Source organism: Anas platyrhynchos, chromosome 2 (assembly GCF_047663525.1).
Source record: "Anas platyrhynchos isolate ZD024472 breed Pekin duck chromosome 2, IASCAAS_PekinDuck_T2T, whole genome shotgun sequence".
NCBI lineage: Eukaryota > Metazoa > Chordata > Aves > Anseriformes > Anatidae > Anas > Anas platyrhynchos.
In genome coordinates, this window is record NC_092588.1 from 12,033,159 (window position 1) to 12,054,561 (window position 21,403).

A 21,403-nucleotide genomic window follows, 5' to 3' on the forward strand; every position below is an offset into this window, starting at 1 on the left:
TCAACGGCTCTGTTGAGCGACGCCCAGGTGCTGGGTTTATGTGGCGAGGTTTTGGTAGTGGGGGGAGCTGCAGGGGTGGCCTCTGTTGACAACAGAGCAACACATTTATGGTGGGATGTCAACCTCTGATTCGATGTATTAAAAAAAAGAAGTTCACTCTTTTGTAACAAAAATAAAAGACTATTCAATTCAGGGTACCCTGGGTACTCTATTTGCCCAAATGCTTATTCCATATAAAGAAACATAAACCATTCATAAATACAATGTAAGAGCAGCAAAAGAAATCAAACCGCCTGCAACCTGCAGCAAAAAGAGCTTCTTTACTTCACTGTGCTTTCACGGAGCAGCTGAGATGAGTCTGTCTGCCAAACTGGCGCACAAAGTCCGATAAGGGCAGCACTGAGCCCCAGCCCACTTTGGGATTCATACTGATGAAATCATCCAAGTTCATCTTGGAGTCTAAAACAAGAGCAGAGGTGAAATATTAAGAGTTCTTGATTCAGCTTCTGTAGCACATACAGCTACCATGAAAATCCCAAGAAAAAATGTTTGAAAGTATAACTCAGAGCAGCTCACAGCGCGCTTGCTGAGCAGCAGTCCAACAGCCCTGCAGACTGTACGGAGCCACCAGAACCTCTATTTCCAGCGCCTGCAGTGTGGCGTTTGTCCTGAAGCTGCCCTCTGCCCGTGGCTGTAATCCCGTTACCTGATCAGCAAGTCTCATTAGCTCTTAGGAACAGTGAGCATGAGAAAAGATTTTATTTTTCCCTGCAACAGCAATGTGGAAGAGTTGAGGAGCATCAGAGAACCGGAGTGCAGCCAACAACCGGAACAGGGAGCTGCAGAGCAGCAGGTGCCTCAGTCCCTGCCCTCACACACACCCGGCTGCTCGAGGCAGCTTCTGCAGCGACAACGGACGGGTCACAGCAGCAGCCCGAGCAGGGAGCTGCCTGCTGCCTTTCAGAAGCCTCTTGGCACACCCAGAGCTTGTTACTCCCCAGGCTGCTTACCTTCGTGCTTTCTTTCCTTCCAGCCCCAAACTTTTGTCTTTGCAGAATCAAACCTCATTCATTTGTAGGAGGAAGACTTAAAAGAAAACCCCAGGCTGGGCTAGCCAGCTCCAGAATGGTGAATCCACACCTCAAACCAGATCTTGTTTAGTTTTATTTAAAAAAGCAGGATGCACCCAGCTCCTCTGAGCACCCACAGCAGAGGAACAGAAGCCAGAGCACTGCCAACACAAGAATTATTCCTTTTGAGTTAGTATCAGGAAAAAAAATTGCTTCATTGGTTCCTGATAGGTTTATTGGTTCAATTCCAACAGGAATTTCACAGTCCTTAAACACTTTCTGGTAAACGTCATAAAAAGGCATCATTGGTCCCAGTGTCTTGTCCCAGCACCACAGTGGGTATTTACATTACCCTTTTGTAGTGGGTTTACATGGCAAGGTTTTGGTAGCAGGGGGCCATAGGGGTGGTTTCTGTGAGAAGGATCTAGAAGCTGCCCCATGTTTGGTAGGGCCCCACTGTTTTCCAGAGCTGAGCCAATAAGCGATGTTGTTTTGCGCCTCTGTGAGAGCAGATTTAAGACAGGGAAAAAAATGCTGCAACACACAGCAGCTGGGAGAGTGAGAGGAGTGAGGAACGGCCTTGCAGGTGCCAAGGTCAGTGCAGAAGGAGGGGGAGAGGTGCTCCAGGCGCCGGAGCAGAAGTCCCCTGCGGCCTGTGGTGAGGACCATGGTGAAGCAGGATGTCCCCCTGCAGCCCATGGAGTACCACGGTGGAGCAGGGTTCCACGCTGCAACCCATGGAGAGGAGACCACGCAAGAGCAGGTGACCTGGCAGCAGCTGCCCGTGGGGGAGCCAGGTTGGAGCAGTTTGTTCCTGAGGGATGGACCCATGGTACGGACCCATATCTGGAGCAGTTCTGGAAGAGCTGCTGCCTGTAAGAAGCCCACACCGGATCAGTTCATCAAGGACTGCATCCCGTGGGTGGGACCCCACAGCACAGGGGACGAGAGTGACCGAGAAGGAGCGGCAGAGAAGAAGCGCTGTAGACCGACCATAACCCCCATTCCCCCGCGCCGCTCGGGGGGAGAAGGTGGAAGAGGGTGGATGGGGGGAAGGTGCTTTTGGTTTCTTTCCTTTGTTTCTCACTTCTCTAGCTTGTTAGTAATAAGCAATAAATCTTACTACCTCCCTATGCCGAGTCTGTTTTGCCCGTTACAATCATTACTGCGTGATTTTCTCGTCCTTATCTCAACCTTTGAGCCCTTTTCACATATTTTCTCCCCATTCCTCTTTGAGGAGGGGGAGGGAGAGAGCGGCTGTGGTGGAGCTCAGCTGCCCACTCAAGCGGAACCACAACAGTGTCATCTGGCACCTTACTGAGGGTACGCTCCATCCCCTCATCTGGGTCATCAATAAAGGTATGAAACAAGATAGGCCCCAGTACCGACCCCTGGGGGGCACCACTTGTAATGGGACACCAGCTGGACTTAATTAGCCACAAGCCACTGGGCACAGCCCTGCAGCCAGTTCTGTACCCAGAGAGGGAGTGGAGGGGCAGGCACCAAGCTGTCCTCTAGAGACCAGTGACAGGACCTGAGGGAATGGTGTCAAGCTGAGGCAGGGGAGGTTCAGGCTGGACATCAGGACGAGGTTCTTCACCGAAAAGGTGGTTGCACACTGGAACAGGCTCCCCAGGGAAGCAGTCGCTGCACCAAGCCTGTCGGAGTTTAAGAAGCGTTTGGACTGTGCTTAGTCACATGGCCTGAATTTTGGGGTAGACCTGTGTAGTGCCAGGAGCTGGACTCGATGATCCTTAGGGGGCCCTTCCAACTTGGGATATTCTATGGTTCTGTGGTTCTAAAAATCTGTGACATTAACCAAGTTGAAGAAAACTTTAAGGAAAAAGGAGGTCGACTCCTTTATTACCTTTTCAATGTAATAATATATATTGAAAATTTACATTTTAACGTATTTTTCTTCCTCCTGTGTTTGCCTTTGACATATAACCAAGACAACAAGAATGCGGTAAGCCGCTCACAAACTTTTTTTTAAAAGTTTATACAGTTTTAAGTGTAAGATTAAAAAATGACGACAACAACGAAACAGATGGTGGCTCACTTTTTATTATTACATAGCCAAACAATACACATGAAAGAAAAAATTCTTAATACTACACTGATATTGGGACAGATGCTAAAAAGCTACACGTGTGTTTCAGTTTTCTTAAGAAAAACAGACATAGTCAGGATGTTGTATTTCCTCGGGATGGTATCTCCCCTGACGGTGGTATCTTCCCTAACATCCCCTCTCTCTTGGGCCAATTTATATTATTTTCTATCTTTTAGGTGGTGCTTGAGTGGCTCTAGTCAAGCATATCTTAGTTATGATTGGTGTAAAGTTTTCCCGTCTCCCTTTAAAATAATAGGAAATTCAGGGCGCATGCTCAGTGAGGGGTGGTCGCACCTTGGAGGCGGGTAGCTTTTGGGATGGAGGTGTGTTTTGCTATTATAATGATATTATAATGAGCAAAAAGTACACAAAAAGTACAAGATCCTTTGAATACGCTCTATATGTTTTCGGAGGTTGAACAGTAACAATACAAGTGACATCCTACTTTTTCTTATGCTATTAAATAAAATGTGACAATTCAGAGAACAGATTAAATATCCCATGAGATTTCAGCAGGGAAAATGAGTTAATTTTTCATAGTTCAGAGAAAGGAAAGGCTGAAATTTCAGACAATCTTTACTACTAATCAATCTATCACATCCATGGTCGTAATTGCAAGTCGACTGCTCCCAAAGCAGCAGGGAATGACACGATCCTCGTTGTAGGACAGCTGCTGCCACAGCAAAGCCACTGTTGCAGTTCATTAGAGAAGCATTGCAGCAGCGCGGGGCACTGTAAAAAGGCTGCAGATCTTGTAGATACAGCTGTGCCAGCTGGAAAAGGAAGCACCCTTAGGTGATTACCTTTACCCACGTGTGCCATGCCTACAACTCTGCTGGCAGAACAGATTGCTCAAACGCCCAGAGCAAAGGTGGATTCGTTTGCTCAATCCTACCTTTAAATTCAGGGGTGGGTAAATAGCAAAGTGACTGCTTGGAGCAATCACCTCTCTCTCACACAGTCATTTCTCTTACCAAAGATGCAGAGGTGATCATCTCTGGCACAGCAACAGGGACAAGCTAGTGGCAGCAGCTTCTTCCACTGCCACAGCTGTCCACTAGCTGTGTGAGCCTGCGAGTATGTAGCTACAGATGACCAGAAGCAAATGGTAGCCTACACAAATCTACACGAGCTGTGGAAACTAAACAGTCACAGTGCATTACAGGCTGAATTATTTCACTATTTTTATGTCCTTCCAATTAATTGTTTTAATTGGCATTGGTTAACAATGGGCTTGATTTGCAATTTTACATGTCACAGGAATATGTCCTATTTGAGCATTAAAAAAAAGCTGAAATTAGACATACTTTGAGCTCAGAGCGATCCACGATAACTGTGTAGTCTGTCTCCGTAGGAACTTTTACAGTGTTCTCATCCCTTGTCTGTTGCTGGTCTTCTTCCCAAGAACGTTCAGGAATCACCGCTTGAAATGCCCAGGAATCTGGAAGGACACAAATTTCTTCAGTCAGGTTTTCTGTTTATCTAGAATACAGTCTCAGTGAAGTATCCTGTACCTGCCAAACAGTCTCTTTCTACAAATACAGAGACAGAGTTGTTATCGTCTTCACTGAGAAATACTTGGCTTCTCCCTTCTTTCCAGCTAAAGTCACTGCTCCATAAACATTAGAAACTAAGACAAAAAAAAAAAAGGCAAACAAAAATACCCACAAACAAACAAAAAGCACTCATGAAAAGGTTAATAGAGGAAAAAAAGAGTCATGTTGCCGATTCAGGTTAGGGAACACATCTTGGAGTACAACATTAGGGCCTAAGGCTCCTATTTCACATGTTACTCTGGATCCACGCATCTTGAAGTGCAGCTTTTTCACCTAAGCTGCTCGTTATTGGCAAGCACCTCGTACAATAAAAGAATGGCAGTGACTGTCAGTGACTGCTGGCTTTCAGGTAGGTACCATTAGAAAAAAACAGACTTTAGAATCAAAACACCAGCACCTACACAAACATGTGGGCTTGGCTTGCACAATTAGAAGAGCAACATCATTATGGAGTAAACTGTGTGATGATTTTTGAGAGCTGTAACAGAAAAAACAGAGTGAAATTGAAGGCTAAAGCTAATAAATAGTGCAATCCTCCTCAGCAAGAATAAGGACATCTTATTGGACTTCTCCCTTACCATTTGACCTTGGATTTTCATTAGCTATAGTTCCCCATCTTGGTGTCGAATATCCACAAAGCTTAGCGCTTTCCTTTTCAGTGTTAAGTTTCACTTGACATATGTCAGAAACGTGTTTTTCCACAAACTCTTCTTCAGCACTATCGTTTTGGTCACCTGTTGGTACTCTGTTCTCTTTATCGAATTGAGAACTCCTCCTTCTCTTTGCTGCAGCACGCGCACAGTTGTTCCTTCTGCGCTTTCTTTCTGACACACCTACAGAGAGACAGCATAAAAAAATAATCCAAAACAGAACCAAAAGAATTCTTTCTTCAAAATCCATTATCTTCATCTTACTCGACTGACAAGGAAAACAGAGGAACTGAGCTACCACTGCCTATATCCCTACATATGCTGAGAAAAGAGTTGAAAGTTCATGGGGTCAGTTTGCTATTAAGATTAAAAACAAGAAACAAACCACACACACAGCTACGGAATTTCATTCACTAAACAGTCACTTTCATGATTTTACATGCTGAGGATTCTTACTTTGGATGGGCAGTATTAATACAATGTGAGGTTATTTGATAAAGTCACTCTTACTACATGAACTAATACAGATGAACATCATAAAAGCCTCTGGAAAGAAGCTCTCCTTCGAGTCTGGTATCAAGCTGAAGACTTCCAAAGCTGAATACGTGTTTGGAAGAGTTTAATCAATGAGACAGTTTTAAGGGAATATTCAAAGGAGAAAAAACGGGAAGACTTATACCTCGTATGCTTCCTGATTCGGTAAACCTTTTGTGAAAAAACAAACTTTGTGGTTTTGCCCAACATTCGTAGTATTCATATAGTATTGCAAAAGGATATGGGTGGAGTCCATGGCAAAATTCCCACTCTCACTAGTTAGACTTCCCTCCTTCAACTGGAAATCACAGTATGAGGTAGCTAGGATTTTAGCATTTGGGGAAGGGAGGGGTGGAGTGGGGGTAAAAATACCATTGTGCATAATTAAAAACTAGTTAAGTATTCAGAAACTGCCATCCACAACATTTTTTACCTCAAGAATTTGCAATTTAGGGGCGACTAAATGTCAATTGGGCCATCAAAGTTGTGTTTGTTTGTTTGTTTTTTTTGTTTGTTTGTTTTTATATTGTAAACCAACTTTCTTTGAACTTTAATTCATAACTATATTGAATGAATGACCTCTGGATTTCTCTCTCCCATTTTGAAGTACATTTGAAAACAAAATACCTCTGGCATAAAGAGCCAGGCATCAGAGACACCTGTTGCGCATCAAGAACAGAGAAGGTAGGAATGACAAGAGCAGCTGAATAAAATGCAACTTGCCATTAGAAATGGGTGTACTGGCATCTACAGGTGCCGCTGTCATCTCCTCATTTTCATTACTCTCTTCATCTGGTTTGTCATCTTCAGGAGCAGGGTTCTGCTGTGGTGACTTGGAGTTGTCGCATGGAGCACACGCTGGAGAGGTGCGACCTTGCAATAAAGAATAGATACCAAAGATCTTTGCTTTCTGATGCTCGGGTATCGGGCCTGTGATGTTCCAGCACCAGGAGAGAGGTTTCCTGTTGCAGGAAGCACGGCCAAAAGCACGACAGACACCAGTAGAGTCAGATCATGCTCCATTTTATTGTCCGAATTTTGCGTTGCATTGTGATTACTTCCCGCTTTTCCAAAAAGCGCTGTAATAAATCTAGGGCTACTTTGTCCTCCATTTTCCTGTTATTCTTGCACTGTGGCAATATCCTGTACTATGGCAATATCAAAAGGAATGCGCGCCTTACCCTGTAATCAGCCTGCAGCCTTTGCCCTGTAGCCCACGCAGATGGCGAACTGTTTAGTTCAGGTCTTCGGAGACGACACACCAACCGTTGTAATAGTGTTCGGTCGCTCTTGACTCCCCGGTCGCTGCGTTCCGGTGCCCCTCTGCTTCAGCCGCCGTTTGACAGGTCCCTGTTCGGGCACCACTTGTCGGTTCGCGGCTGAAGGAACGAATGCAGCCAACTCAATATGAGTGATAAAGCATGTAATACACAATAAATATTTGTTCATTGTCTTTTGTATTATAAAAACAAGGAGTTCTGTTTGAGGAACGGGAGTTGTGAAAACTCCCTGCTGAAGTAAGGAACTGTATAATGCTTGGCTAGACACTATGACAATTCTTTTGCTTAATGTAACAAAAAAGAGAACCCCCTCCCCTTCTCTCCTTCTGCATCTCAGTTGCCTCTTTTGTTCAAAGACCCTGCTGCAAAGCTCATGTAACCATCCCCTGATAAGTTGCTAAACTAGTGTATCAACATCCTGCCTTCCTGTCTCACGCTGGGCCAACATGACCAAATAAAAAAAGAAGTTGAACCACAACGCTAGGAAGACTACGGCCTTCATCTTCACGACCACCAGAGGGACAGAGACGACCCCCTAGCAACAGTGCACGCAGTCGCAGAATATACCAGGATGTGCTGCGTAATCCCGAAATTACCAAGATATAAAAAGGGACCCTGGCGGGGGTGAGGTGCGCACCGTTGGCGGAGCCGAGACTCCCCGGCTGCCCAGCGCTGTTTTGCTTGCTGTTGCTTACTCAATAAATTCCTTTCTATTATTAATGCAATGCTCTCTGAAAATTAATTAAGGGGGCAACTTATAACAAAGCACAGTTCAACTTTATTGTCCGGATAGCCTAACTTTTATAGTGAACTTAACAGGGGCGGACAGTGTTTCACGCAAGATTATTGGTCAAAAGCACTCAGACAAACAACTACAAGAAAACAACCCCCTTGTGATGAGCAGTCACATAGACCTTGTCCTTGAAGCCAGCTACTGGTAACAATATTTTTCTGAATTCCTCAATTGGGCGATGTGGGAACTTCTGTCATGGGAACTTCTCATAGTTGCCCTGGTAGCTTGGTTTGCTCAGCTACAGCAAGCCATGGGATTTTTGCTGTTTCAAGAAATCCCTCAACAGTTTCCTAATGCCTGCCTCAGCCCTCGTGCCGTTTGGTAAGCCTTGCTATTCTCCCCATTACTTGTAGCCTTCTTTGCTATCAGCCTGGGCAGCTAACCTGAAGAGTACGCTACTCCTCATGTCCTCATACCACATCTTTGATTCCTTAACATGCAGGAAACACGGGTATGGCAGGGGGTTGGAGAAACTCCAGTTACTATTTTCAGTGTTAGTTACTTCCATTCATTGCAGTTTTCCAAAAAGTAAATTGAAGATAGCTGTTGTTAACTCCTCTTCCTTCTCAGATCATCCCGATAACGCTTGGACCTCTTTTTAAACCAAGCCTTTTTTACAATATAAACACATTGATAATTTTCCAGAAAATGATCCTGTAATGACAGAATTTCAGAAATTCACAGATTTTTTTTTTTTTTAAACAGAATTTCTGAAACAAATCGCCACGCAAAATTGATTTTTTCCCTCCCATACAGTATAACCATAACTACACAGCTTTAAAAGGAATTCTGTAGTGGCAACTACTGAACTACATTCAATTAAACGACACGCCAAAAACTCTGGAAGAGCTTACATTCACACTGCCACCTGAAGACATGTATTGCTCATGTTTTTCCATCCCGTGTCAGACCCACATGGATATTTTCACCCGTCAGCTTGTTACAAGACATCTATTTAACATCCTACAAAGCTGGCAGGCCCCAACAAATCCAGACGGTAATTTTCACAGAACCGTTGTGCACTCTTACCGATGCTAACTAAGCTTTGTCACCTGGCGGTTTTATGGGCCATCTCACTGCTATTTTCCTGTGAACAATAAAAGGAGGTCTGCATTTAGGCTGCTGTAGAAGAAGAAATACTAGTACAGAACTACAGGATGGCTGAGGTCGGAAGGGATCTCTGGCACAGCGAGAGTGCTTCCTGATGCTCAGGGGGGACATCAACCTAAATTCATTCCAGCAGAGGTATCTAACAGTGCCCACATCTGATCCTGCAGACCTCAGCTGCAGAGGCACGCACTTCAATACTGACAAAGAAAGAACAGAGGGCTTTACCCAGACAACAGGCTCATCTCCGTGCCCTGACTTCTGTTTCCAGAGCGGGATCTGAAAGTTAAGCAATTTGCCATAAACCACTCCTGACTTACAGAGATTAGTTTCGGCTTGGGTAAGTTCTTCGCTGAACTCTGCATTTCATCAGCTTGTATCAGTGCTGCTGTCAGAAAGCTTGCTCCAGTTTTTATCTTTCAGAAACATTAAACTGGATGCTATTCTGGACCATATAACATAATCTTCCCCCTAACTTGAGGGATGAGAGGGAAAAATCATCCCACAGCCCTTAGGGGCACCGCGATTCCTTCTTCCCACAATCCAAGCGTGTCAGGTAAGGACATTCATAGAAACATTCAGGTTGGAAGAGGCCTTTAAGATCATCTAGCCCAACCTTTAACCTTTAATTAAGATTAATCTGTTGTTTTAGGGCAACTTCTATAAGCTTGGAAAGAATGCCATGAACCTTTTGTTCCCCTGAGGGTATCCTTATCCTTGGGCCTTCTGTAGGAGAGAGCAGGGCTCTCTTCTGGTGCAGCAGTTCGAGCTGTTTCCTTTTACTGTTTCTCAGGTTCTGCTGTTGCCTTGATGTCTTGAGCAAATACTGCCTGGGGTCTGGAGGCCAGAAACAAATGAAATTCTTCATGCTCCCGGGTAGTGCTGCCTGCACACCTCTCAGCTGCTGCAGGGGGGCCTGGGGCCAAGTCTCACCTACCCCAGGCCCTAGTTAAAAGGCCTGGGGTAGTTAAAGGGCCTCCCACCTCCCCCCGCCTCTGGTTTACCACGCCCACAACTCACCCACTCGCCATCCTCCTCTCGTCGGAGATGAAAACCGCGTAGAGCTCCTCCACAGGGCGCTCCCCCCGACTCCTGATGCAGTCGCACAGCTTCCACGCGTTTTCCTCACTGCAAAACACAACCGTCGACGGCACCTTTTTTTTTTTTTTTTTCAATCCCCTTTTCACCTTCACCTCCAACAACCCAAACCGGGCCGGGAAGGTTTCCCTGCGGGGTTTTTAGCTCCGTTTCCAGCTCCCCCCTCAGCGCGCCGCCAGCCTCCATTTTGAGGCGCCTCCCTTACCAGGAGCAGCCGGTGTAGGCGCAGGCGGCTCGGGGAGGCACCGGTACCGGTACCGGTCCTCATCCAGCTCCGCCATGCTCCGGGGGGAGATTTCCCGTGCTGGGGAACGGGGCCGGGCTCCTGAGGGAGCCGCCTGAGGGCGGGCGCGGAGCCCGTGAGGAGGCGGTGCTCGCCTGAGGGGGCGGCACGCGCCGCTTCCCGCCCGCCAAAAGGCTCAAACGGTGCTGAGGCCCCTAAATCTAACCCTCCGCCGGGAAAGATTTCAAAAATACTTCCAAAAAAAGAAAAAAAGAGAGGGCGAAGCCGGCCCTCCGTGACGGCGGGGAGAGGGAAACCTGCGGCGAGGAGGGAAGAAAGGGGAGGAAGGAGATGGAGGGCTCCGTGTGAGGCGGAGGGATCTGCAGCGCTGTGCGGCGCCGCCATGGTGGTGCTGAGGCGCAGCTGCCGGCAGTCCCTGGCCGCCATGGACTCGAGCTCCGAGTTCCTCTCGCTGCAGCCCGGCGGCAGGAGGACGAGCAGGCAGAGAGCAGCCCCGGCCGTGAGTTCTGAAGGGTTCCCTCCGAGCGAGCCCGGGCGGGGTTCGTTCACCAACCTCCCCCCCCTCAGGCGGCCACGCGGGGGGTGCTGAGGGGGCTCGGAGAGCAAGGCTAAAAATCAGGGTTAATTAGTGCTGAAGGGAAAACAACCGTTAGTTAGGGGGTGTAATGTGGTTACGACTTCCTTCAAGGGTTTGCTGGTGTTAGGGAAAACCCTGATTTGCTCTTAGGGACGATTTGTGTGTCTGGTATTTCATCCACACCATTTCCAGCTCCGTCTTGCTGCTCCCGTCCCCGCTCAGCATCACCTGGAGGAGTTGGCTGCTGTACACACAGCTAGCTAGAGGTAAAGCTCTGCTCTTCCCAAAGGCAGAGCAGAACCACCTCAAACCACCTTACAGCTCTCAGGGTGAGCCCTGCCTCAAAGCGATGCTTTCAGCTCTCTGCGCCGCCAAGCTCAGCGTTCTCGGCTGTTTAGGTTCAGGCTGGGGTTTTGTTTTGCTTTTTCTCTTCCCCCTTCTCATTTAAGTCTACTGAACTAAGCAGGAAGCAGCCCTTGGTGTGTCTTCTCTTTGCAAGCAGGCGCTAGAAGCTGCTTCAATATCTCCACTTTGCCGTTGCAATGTGCATGAGAAGCGGTTGTCAAAGCCTGCAAGGACTTGAGCTGCACGAGGCACGTGAGGGAAAGCTGTGCAAAGGCAGGCAGGGCAAACAGCCGGCCCGCTTTCGTTGTGGGAGCAGGAATGAGGAAGTTAAGTGTAAAGTTTTCACTGAAGCGAAAGGAAATGTTCCTTCTCATGAAACAGGTTGTAAGGTGTGTTTGGTTTGGTTTCTTTCTTTGTGTTTTCTCACCTCTTTGCAGAACTTTCCCATGCTTCAAGGCACAGTGTCACTCCTGTTTCGTTTGTAGGACCGCCAGGCTTTGCTGGAGCACTCAAATAGCGGAGACATGTAGAAGTGCCCTAGATGACAGAGATGGGGATCCTGCTCCTAGCTGCATGTTCACATCCTAATGTCTCTTCCCTAACTTTCTGGTGCGCAAAGACATGGCAATAGCAGCTTTTGCAGCTTCCCCAATATCAGCAAGCCGTTTACCTCCAGTTATTTGGCATATTTCATCCATCTAGATTAAGGAGCATGCAGCAGAAAGTCTCAGGGAAACTGGAGTCTGATGGCTTCGTCTTCTCCCAAGTTTCCAGTCCCAAGGAGTCCTGTGGCAGACCGTAAGAGGCTGCTGTCCCTCTGGAGGCTGTTTGTCTGCAGCTTTACAACCCCGCTGTAATTCCTCAGGCTGAACCAGGTCGTTTTGTTGTGACCTGTACTTGACACCCGTGTGCTCCAGAGTTCCCTTTTTGTTTGGGGAAAGTGGGAAGTGGCCCTTTTCTCTGCTGAGCCTTCCTGAGTCATCTGCGTAGGGACTTGACACCAGAGCTCGTAGCCTAAACACACTTACCTGTTTGGCTGGCACTTGAGCATCTGCTTACTTCCTTAGAGACACCCGACAGCTAACTTCTTAGAAGCGATTGTTGATCACTTCCCGTAGTAGGAGGAAAATAACTTTCAAACTACTACAAAATTCCTTCCTGCAGTTTCCTTGTTCTGGTTTAGCCACTTGCTTCTGCTGAATTTCACTTCTTGAGTGCGTTTTTTCAGCCTTGTATGACTGATACGAGCCAGTTCTGCCCTGCTGGCAGCCTGCTGCAGGTAACGTAGTGCTTCTCAGCGTCTGCTGTCTCACTGACTTGGGATGCTTTCATAGGAGCCAGAGGATGATCAGGGTTCCTGGTCCGTTGTTCCTGGCTGTGCCCTTGTTTGAGACAAGGTGAAGATAAAAGAAGAGCTGATAAAGAATAACACGAGTACACGGCACTGTGCTTGTTGCAGAGAAGTCATCAAATAAATGCGTAACTATGTGTACAGAGGTGTCCCGAGTTATTCCACTCTTTTCTTTCTTAAGCCTCCCAGAGGAAAACCGTTAAACATCACCGTGACAGACCAGGCTGGTCTCATCAAGCTTTAGGTCTTGTTTCATTTCTGCTGGATCTAGGGAACAAAAAATGTCTTCAAGAGTTGTTTCAGGTGCCTGGATTCAAACTCGTGCTAGGGCAAGCATCTCGTGAGGCCCCTCTCTATCAGCACGGAGAACAGGAGGAAGAAAAGCGTTCTCCCACGTGCCCTTACCAGTGCCCTCCTATAACTTCTTCATGCCTTTGCCATTACCTTGAGCAAACACTAAGCTCTTAGTAAAGTTGGTGCTGAGAAGCAGAAGAATCTTGTCTATTTTCTGGCTTTTGAGTGAAATTTGGTCTGAGGTACTCTTACTGAAACTTGATTTTGTAAACAGAACGAGTCCCCGCTCAAGGATATCACAGCTTCCCTCCCGTACTAGAAATGATAGTACTCACCCTTGTAGCAGCAATGTGAAGAATGTCAAGGGCAGTAAGAAGGGTTCAAAGCTTTGGTATAACAAGCCTGACTTTTTTTGACAGAGCTCCTAATAAGCATCTTTAGCAAGGTCTGGAGATGGGAGAAAAACTCTTAACTAGATTTTAATTCTAGGATGTATAATGTCAAGCTTGACTGTTCCTCTGAACAGTCAATTGAATTTAATTTTTTTAATTTAAATTAATTAGTTTATTTTTTTTAATTTAAATTGAATTGAATTTAAAGTTTTGAATTTAAATTCCAATTGAATTTATTGAAAAAAAATTCCAATTGAATTTAAGTATTTTGTTGTTGTTTTTCACGAAGCACTAAGTTTATGTGAAAGGTTTTGCTGCAATATCTTTTTGCCAAGGATATTAAGCTTAAGTTATCCACAAGAAAATGGTGGGGAGAGGGAAGCTTTAGTTTTGAAAGCTTTTTTTTTTTTTTTTTTTTCCCGTGTTTTTCTTGAGCACAGCGGTGTTTCAGTGTCTGCCTGCCATTAGTTGCCCCACTACCAAGTCAGGAGGGTTAATTAAACTTGCGTGAGGCAGAATTTTTTAATCTGAATCTACGTGGTTCACATAAATATATTCTTATTTCCTTCTTTCCCTAGGATTATTCTTCTACCAGTATTGAATGTTTCAACGGACACTGTTTAAGATCAATGAGAAAAAGCATCCTGCGGTGTTCGGACTCCAGCTTTGAAGGAAGTATGGCGATACTGAGGGGAAATGTCAACAGAAGAGACTTTTCAGGGTACTGTATTTCTATATGTTCAATCTCTGTTCGATTTGTAGATTGAAAAGCAAGAGAGAAAGCATGTGCAGTGAGTCGTGGCCTGATAAACCTCCGGCTAAAATCAGCAGAGGCCTATGAGCATGCTGATGGCGGTACCAGTACCTTAAAACTAGAATACCTCTTCTCAGTGAAAGTCTTCTGCTTTTCTAAAAAAAAACATGTGTTTTTTTCCCAACCCCTTTGAGGTGTTGTTGTGGTTTAGCTGCCAGCCGGGTTAAACACCACACAGCCCTTCGCCAACCCTCCCACCTCCCTCTCTGGGATGGGGGAGTGAAGCCTTTGAGTTGAGATAAAGACAGTTTATTAAGACAGGAAAATAATAATGATGATGATGATAGTACTGCTAATAGTAATGTGTATAAAACAAGTGATGTACAATTCTTCTAAACATCCTTTTACACATCCTAACCAAAACATAGCAACCTACCCGCTACTAGGAGAACTAACTCTGTCCTAACTGAAACCAGGACATGTATCCTTTCCACTTGGGTGCTATTGCTCATAATTTTGAGAATTCAACATGAGCAAGCTAGGAAATGGGGGTACATACAGAACCACGTGTATATGGTACGCAACAGACTTGGGATCTTGATCCTCCGTGAGGCTACAGGCTTCTCTTTGTATACCATGGAGCACTGGCTTGTAAACCTGGTGAAATTTCCCATCCTTGATGGGTCTAATACAAAAAGTCTTTTCTCCCTTCTCTCCCCTGTCCTCTTTCTTAATGTAGGCAGTTGAGAAAGCCGAAATTGGAACGAGAAAAAGAGTATAACGCAGGTAAGTGGCTGTAACTCCCTGGGATACCTATTTATGCTGGTTACTGAAGAGGATGGCACTTGGTCACTCCATCGCTTTCATTTGGCCCCAAAGCCTTTTGTACTCAGCTGAATTCACTCATCAGTGACTTTTCTGTGAAGAGAGGTAGGTGCAAATAGGAGATTTTATGAATTCCTTGGGCAGGGAGCAGTGTGAATTGCAGCTTCATAGGCACAAAGGAAAGTGTTCTAATTGTGCAAAGTAAATTGATACTTGGTAAGTTCAAACTTAGTTTTATAGTTGGCAACCACAAAACCAAACCTTAGCTGTGATCCTACCACCACAGTGGTGTAGCTCTTCCCTTCCCCTTGTCCTCTTGGCTCTTTTAATGACAGTGCAAGCAACAAACCTGTGCCAAAGGGTGCTGTATGGTAAACAATGGGCAGGCTTTTTTCTAAAAAGCACAAGTTTGAGTTACCTAGTGTTTGGGTGTTTCTCTTGGAACGATTCTTACCTCCTTGAGCTGTTAGATCATAATGCAGGAAATGAAAGTGCTGCATGCAGAAACAGAGTAATGAAACATACACCTCTTAGGAAGAGGCTTGCAATGTACTAGTGTTGTTTTTGAGCACTGTTAGATACAGTTTTACATGAATGGAGTGAAAACACCTTAGAGAAGGGTGTTGATTGTTCTCACTTTTCCAAGACAGAAGTAACTGGAGTAAATTTCCCTCCTGCATGGAACAAAAGTTGCACGTTTGTTTTTGTCTGGCTAGCTTTCAGTCTCTTTAAAAATTTCTCTACGGGTCACAGTTTTAAGTAGACAGTTTAAATGTGCAGAGCGATAAATAAGTGGAATGCAGTGGTTGTGACAACAACTTCTGATCTGAAATGTAAAGAAAAATCAATCCACTTCAGGGTGCCTTTTTTGTTTGTCTGTTTACATTTTACAAGAGCAACGGTGAAATAAGAAGAATCCCATCTTCACTGTTTCAAAATACTTTGTTTCTGCGTTTCAGTTACCAGAACATCGAGGAGTAGAGCTGGTGCAAAAACTGTGAGACAAGTCCATGGAGAAAACAGGGACTTGGAGCTGCGCCGCAGCTGTAGAGTCCAACGCAGTCGGTACTCTACTACTAACTCATCCATTCTATTTGACAAACTTATAACAAAGTAAGTCATCTTTTCTTGCAGACCTCTTAAAATGATCTTTCTTAGCAAGCTTTTGCGCTATGGCATGATGTTGGCCTCGACTTGCTCTTTATTTTGACAGCAAAGAGGTATGGCTGCTCCTGGCATTGAGAGTTCAATTTGTTGAGTTTTCCCCATTTGGCAGTTTTCTTAGCGTCAGAAGTGCTGTCATTTTTAATAAACTTTTTGTTCCATACTCACAAAAGTGAATGTAATGCTTGGTTAAGAAACTGAGGACGGTTTGATACAGTCAAAGCAAAGTAGTCCTAGCGATTCTGCATTTCTGTCCGTGGTTTATTTCTGTTTCTGAAGCCAACATTGTTTTCTGCTTCAGAATTTGCTTTTCTTTCATTTCATCATTTTCTACAACACAAAACTTAGATTCCCGTGTAGAGAAGAACAAACAGCCTTTCCTTGGTTAACAAAAAATGACTTAATGCTACTGTGCAGAGCAACTAAAGTAGGATTAAAAGTTGACATAATTTTTTTATAACATCTTATTAGGATGTCAGAATTCTTATTTTCCTCCTGCATTTAAATATATATATATATTTTAAATGTGCTCAGTAAGAGGGGAAAATAAACCTGAAAACAGCGTATGTTTGCAAATCCTCAAAAACTTGTTCTTAAATCTCTATCAAAAATAAAGATTTGACCTAATTTTTTGTTAATGTCTAAAATCTTGGCTAAGCGTCAATGACTTTTGCTTTGTGCATACCACATTAAAATCTCTTATTGATTATGTGTGCTGTTTTATTTTTTTCATACATGCCTAACTTTGCTCTTCCATGTCAACTTTGTATCTTAGTACTGCGGAAGTTGTGCTACAAAAAATGGATCAAATGGAGCAGATGCATAGATGCCAAAGATGTTGGGAAGACGTTGAGGTACAAATGACAGAGCAAATACTCTGTCAGTTTGCCATTTTTGTAGAGTATTTCCCGTAGGGAAGTAACTTAGTTGTAATTTCAATTGAACTGAAATAACTTCCTTCCAAAGAATAGTGTGGCCTAAACTACCATTTGGTCTTGCTCCCTGGTTATATCTTCATGTCTTACTGATACGGTTCTGCTCCAGATATCTTTTAAGAGTGGAGGAAGCATCTTCTGCAGAAGACGTGGGATAACGGGGAGATGCTGAAATGCATGTCTTCCACTCCAGTTTCTGAATTGCCTTCTGCTTTTGAATGGACACTGTTTACAAACAGCTGTTTCAGACTTGGGTTTTTACTCCAAATGTTACTAAAAGCTCTGCCTGGGGGACTGAATATGCAAAAAGACTGGTGCTTTCCATCAGCTTGGCAGTTTAAGCTGTTTAGCTTTTTATCCTTAGCTCCTAAATCATATTTCTCATGCTCAGGAACGCACTTACTTGGAAAGCTTAACAAAAGGCAGTGCATAGCTTCCTGTGTTGGTCACTCGCTCACATTTTGATTCCTGTTAACGTTTTTTTTTTCCTGAGAGCTCACAAAGAATCTCCAGTATCATGTAGCTTTAATCATCTGTTACAGGCAAATGGAGCTGTTTTCTTTAATTGACCTAACTTGCATTTTAGAATTCTTCCTTGTTTGCAAACTGCTCCCAGAGTTTTCAGGAACTTGAAGCCTTTCAAATTTCCAGCTGAATGAACTGGTGGCTACTTTATGTATATTTGTTCGTGTGATGGCCTTGCCTGAGAGCTTAAATAAACCCCTGTCTCTAGAGGAACCCCTGTTAAAGTTGTATGCAGCAATCATACTTCCTCTGTTTTAGTTTTGCTCTATTAAATTACATTATTTTATTAAATTACTGTTCTTTTGAGTGATAGGCACATCATTTTAAAACTTCCCGATAACCTACTTTCATAGCTTTTTGTTTAGCTCTGAATTCCCTTTTTTTTTCTCTCAAATCACAGAATGGTTGAGGTTAGAAGGGGCCTCTGGAGGTCACCTGGTCCAACCCTCCCCTGCTCAAGCAGGGACACCTAGAGCTGGTTGCCCAGGGCTGTGCAATTAATCCAGAATTGTCCACAGTACTTTTTATTAGCATCTCTCACATGCCTGTATGATTTCTTTTGGTATGTCTGCTAGCAAGGTAGTTCTTTTTCCTTGGTTCTGTCACGCTGTAGGTTATTAACCTATGATTAACTAATGCACTCAGTTTTGTATCTGGGCAAGTATTTAACCACTGCATGTACTGAGCCCTGGTTTAGAGCAGAAATTCTTGTTACTGATTGTGGGTGCATGCAATTATATTCCCATTCTCTCCTCTTGTGCAATAATTTATTTTTTGTGTGTATACGGGGTGCCTCGATAATGTTTCTGTGTAAGCATCAACAGACAGACGTGTCTATCAGTGGATGTACGTGTGTGCACGTCTGTTTTGCTGTACGTTTGTGACCGATCTTTCTTGCTGTTTGCAATTAGGAGAACCTTGATGTCTTCACCTGTGTGAAGTCGGACTTTGAAAGAACTGGACCTGGCAGTCCAGATGAGATTGGTGAGTTCTGGTTTTAAGTTTTCTTTACTCTGTTCTAACCAAAAGCCTTGTCTTAAACAATTGAAACAAGCTAATCTACTGGGTATTTGTCTTCTGTAAAAATTCTGTGTTACTATTGACTTCACAAGCCTTAGTATGAGCTCTAGAGCTGTACTGTAGTGAGCTCAGAACAGGTGAAAAAAAAAAAATACAGCACTTTTCCAAACTGCTTACAAGATAAAAGGCAACAGATGGTTGTAGACAGGTGGGAATGGAAAGAAATGGACAGCATTACTCAGCATGCGAAACGGCGATACCGCTACAGCAGGAGCGTGACAGTTTTCATGGTTTTGAGCAGCACAGCAAGAATTTTCAGGAAGCAAGATAGATAGGCTGCCAGATGTGTATGAAAAGCTCCTCCCAAGCGTGAAGCTCAGCAGGAGGGAAGATAGCGTTGTGTATTTCTGTGTTTAGGAGGCAGTCACCGTAAGCTGCTGTCAGGGCCTGTAATTAGGAGCTGTCATCTGGGTACTCAGTGACTTGTGGAAGGAGGTTAAACCACGAAAGGCCATATTAACTTGGAAGTGATGGGAAAACTTACAGTTTTTAAGAAGAATGTTAGTTGTGATTAAGTCAGTAAATGAGATCATCCTCGTAGGAGCTTTCTAAACAGATCAGAACAGGGCAAGACTGTACTTAAGGACCGACAAGGGTGTTGCATTAGATGAGCTGATGAGTTAGATTATGTGATAGAGCTCACCTGCACACCTGCAAAGGAGCTCAGAGAGACAGTGACAGGGGGCTGAGCCCCAGAAAAGACTTTGCTCCTCCCTTCAGGGGCCCAGAGGAGCGGAGAGATGCACAGTGGCAGGTGGGAACCCGAGGGAAGTTCTTCAGAGGAAGAATGGCTGGGCCATGGACTAGTAAGGGAGAAGCAGAGTTGACTCCTTTGGAGGTTTAGTTAGGAAAACATTAGCTCAAAGTCTTACTAAGAATAGCTTGAATACAAGGCGGGGGCCAGTCTAGAGGGAGAAGCTTGGTTAAAGTGTGTGGGTTTCAGGGAGCTGTGCAGTAGAGACTTGTAGAGAGGAATTTTAAATAGCACGTTGAATGGGAAATGAGCCCGGGGCAATTAATTGATGATCGAAGTGCAAACTACAATTTTAAATCAGGAAAAAGCTAGGATATACTTCTATAATGAACAATATGCCAGAAAAGAGTGAGAAGAGTGTCAGTGTTGTTATAAAGGAAGTTATTGGAACAAAGGAAAGGGTTAGAGGAGCAATAAAGCAGAGAAATTCATGCTTTTGTGATAGAAGTGTTGGAACACCAAGGACTGGAGATGGTAGTCATCACAAACTCATTTCCTGATCGCTTAGTTTTCCGTGTGCTGTCTGTATACCCCATGGCACCTGCCTTGCATTTGGAAAGCAATGCAACCTTTGGGGTTAAAAAATAAAAGCCAAAGAGGGCAGTGCTTTCCAAGAAAAAAAAAAAAAGTCCTTTTGGCAAACAGGTAGGTGAACAGAGTATGTGCGTTCCTTCCTCGGTGTCCTGCTGTTAACGTGAGAGGATATTCAGCAGAACCCAGCAGATAATTGCACTCTGGTTCTTGTGTTTTTTACCATCTTTCATGAAACAACTTCAGGTTACTTGACAGAAGCTCATGGCCTAAGCTTATGTGCATTTGGCATTGTTTTCTCATTGGTGAGCTTCAAGCCTGTGTCTGGCCCATTATTGCTCACAGAATTTGTGGCAGAGCTAGACTTGGACTTAGATCACTACGCTTAGTCTTAGCACTCCAGATTATTAAAACCTTTTCCATTAAATACTTTCTCAAACTAAGAAGTGACTTTCTGAAATAGCTGTTTTCAGAAGATCTGCATCTTAGCTAAGCAATATGACAGAATTTTGCCTGTTGTGAAACACTGAGGCTGACGACAAGTCCATCAGCAGTTTCAGAGAGGACACGACAATGTCTAGATGCATGCTCATCTGCTAGGATTTGTGATTTCTGAAACGTGACTTGCATAAATTCATCTTAAGGTTTTGCAGGATCCACTGTGTCATTCAAATAATGATAATAATAAAACTTACAGGCATCTGTGTAATGCCTTTTGGATTTCATATAATTTGCAAAAGTACTTAACGGTTCAGTGTCATTTTGTGGTACAGTACAAACATCAGGAGGAAGTGAGAACAAAGAAAATGATGGTGAAGATGTTCCAAGGCGTTACAACCGTCGACAGAGGAAACCTGTTGACCGCTACCAAGCTACTACGGAAAGTAGGTTGAACACACAGTTTCTCTTAAAACCTTATTTCTTGCACATAAGCGAGATAAACTTTTTGAATGCAAATACACGTGTTTGCGCACACAGTTCTATTTCAGTTCTGTACCTTCATTCTGCATGTGAACTTCATTGTTTTTAGCAGACACGTGTGTCCTGTGCACATTGTATTTCTTTGCTGTTTGGCGTACTTAGTGCTATGTATCCTTGATATAACAGTAATTAATCACACTTAATAGTCTTGCTCTTGTGTTTTTCAGTTCTCCTTTAAAAAGGGTGTAGTTTTCCACTTGTACCATGCACTGATGAAAAGCAAAAACAGTTAAAAATTCTTCTGGCATTAGGGATGAGTGAAACACGTGTCATTTTCTTTCTTTTGATATCCTCCTCTCTTAAATGTATCTGTATCATTATTCTAAATTCTTTCCTTTCAGTAAGACAAAGAGATCGAGAGAGGACTAACTCGGGCCAGCCCCGTTCTGTCAGACAGAAAGAGTCACTTGAAAATGCTGGGTCACAAAAATCTAGAAGACGTGCCAGGTTGGT

At 44.2% G+C, this 21,403-nt stretch overlaps 2 protein-coding genes across 13 annotated transcripts in view; one reads left to right on the top strand and one right to left on the bottom strand.

Annotated features, from left to right (window-relative positions):
- Positions 1–228: 228 nt before the first annotated feature.
- Positions 229–10,560, bottom strand: LOC113842916 (uncharacterized). 8 transcript variants are annotated; one of them, XM_072034339.1, is made up of 9 exons: positions 10,404–10,560; positions 10,121–10,228; positions 9,329–9,379; positions 9,023–9,080; positions 7,102–7,299; positions 6,644–6,793; positions 5,315–5,569; positions 4,488–4,621; positions 3,117–3,953 (listed from the first exon to the last, which is right to left on the bottom strand). In XM_072034339.1, exons 6-9 carry the CDS (start codon positions 6,684–6,686, stop codon positions 3,690–3,692), a joined length of 696 nt encoding a protein of 231 aa, XP_071890440.1. In that variant the 5' UTR covers positions 6,687–6,793; positions 7,102–7,299; positions 9,023–9,080; positions 9,329–9,379; positions 10,121–10,228; positions 10,404–10,560; the 3' UTR covers positions 3,117–3,689. The 8 variants fall into 8 exon arrangements, 7 of the variants coding, with proteins under 7 accessions (XP_027303453.3, XP_071890440.1, XP_027308474.3 ...); XM_027452673.3 differs by lacking the exon at positions 9,329–9,379; XM_027452675.3 differs by lacking the exon at positions 9,023–9,080.
- Positions 10,561–10,807: 247 nt separating this feature from the next.
- The window catches only part of ATAD2 (ATPase family AAA domain containing 2), a 29,525-nt gene continuing 18,929 nt past the window's right edge, over positions 10,808–21,403 (top strand). For 2 of the 5 annotated variants that reach the window (XM_072034337.1, XM_072034335.1), the window contains exons 1-8: positions 10,808–10,941; positions 13,980–14,122; positions 14,895–14,941; positions 15,940–16,093; positions 16,920–16,998; positions 18,516–18,588; positions 20,743–20,853; positions 21,292–21,397. In XM_072034337.1, the coding sequence (XP_071890438.1) occupies positions 10,825–10,941; positions 13,980–14,122; positions 14,895–14,941; positions 15,940–16,093; positions 16,920–16,998; positions 18,516–18,588; positions 20,743–20,853; positions 21,292–21,397 (830 nt within the window). In that variant the 5' untranslated portion in view covers positions 10,808–10,824. Of the gene's footprint in view, positions 10,982–11,546; positions 11,754–13,979; positions 14,123–14,894; positions 14,942–15,939; positions 16,094–16,919; positions 16,999–18,515; positions 18,589–20,742; positions 20,854–21,291; positions 21,398–21,403 lie in introns of those variants that run through there. The other 3 variants (XM_072034336.1, XM_072034334.1, XM_072034338.1) reach the window with 2 other exon arrangements.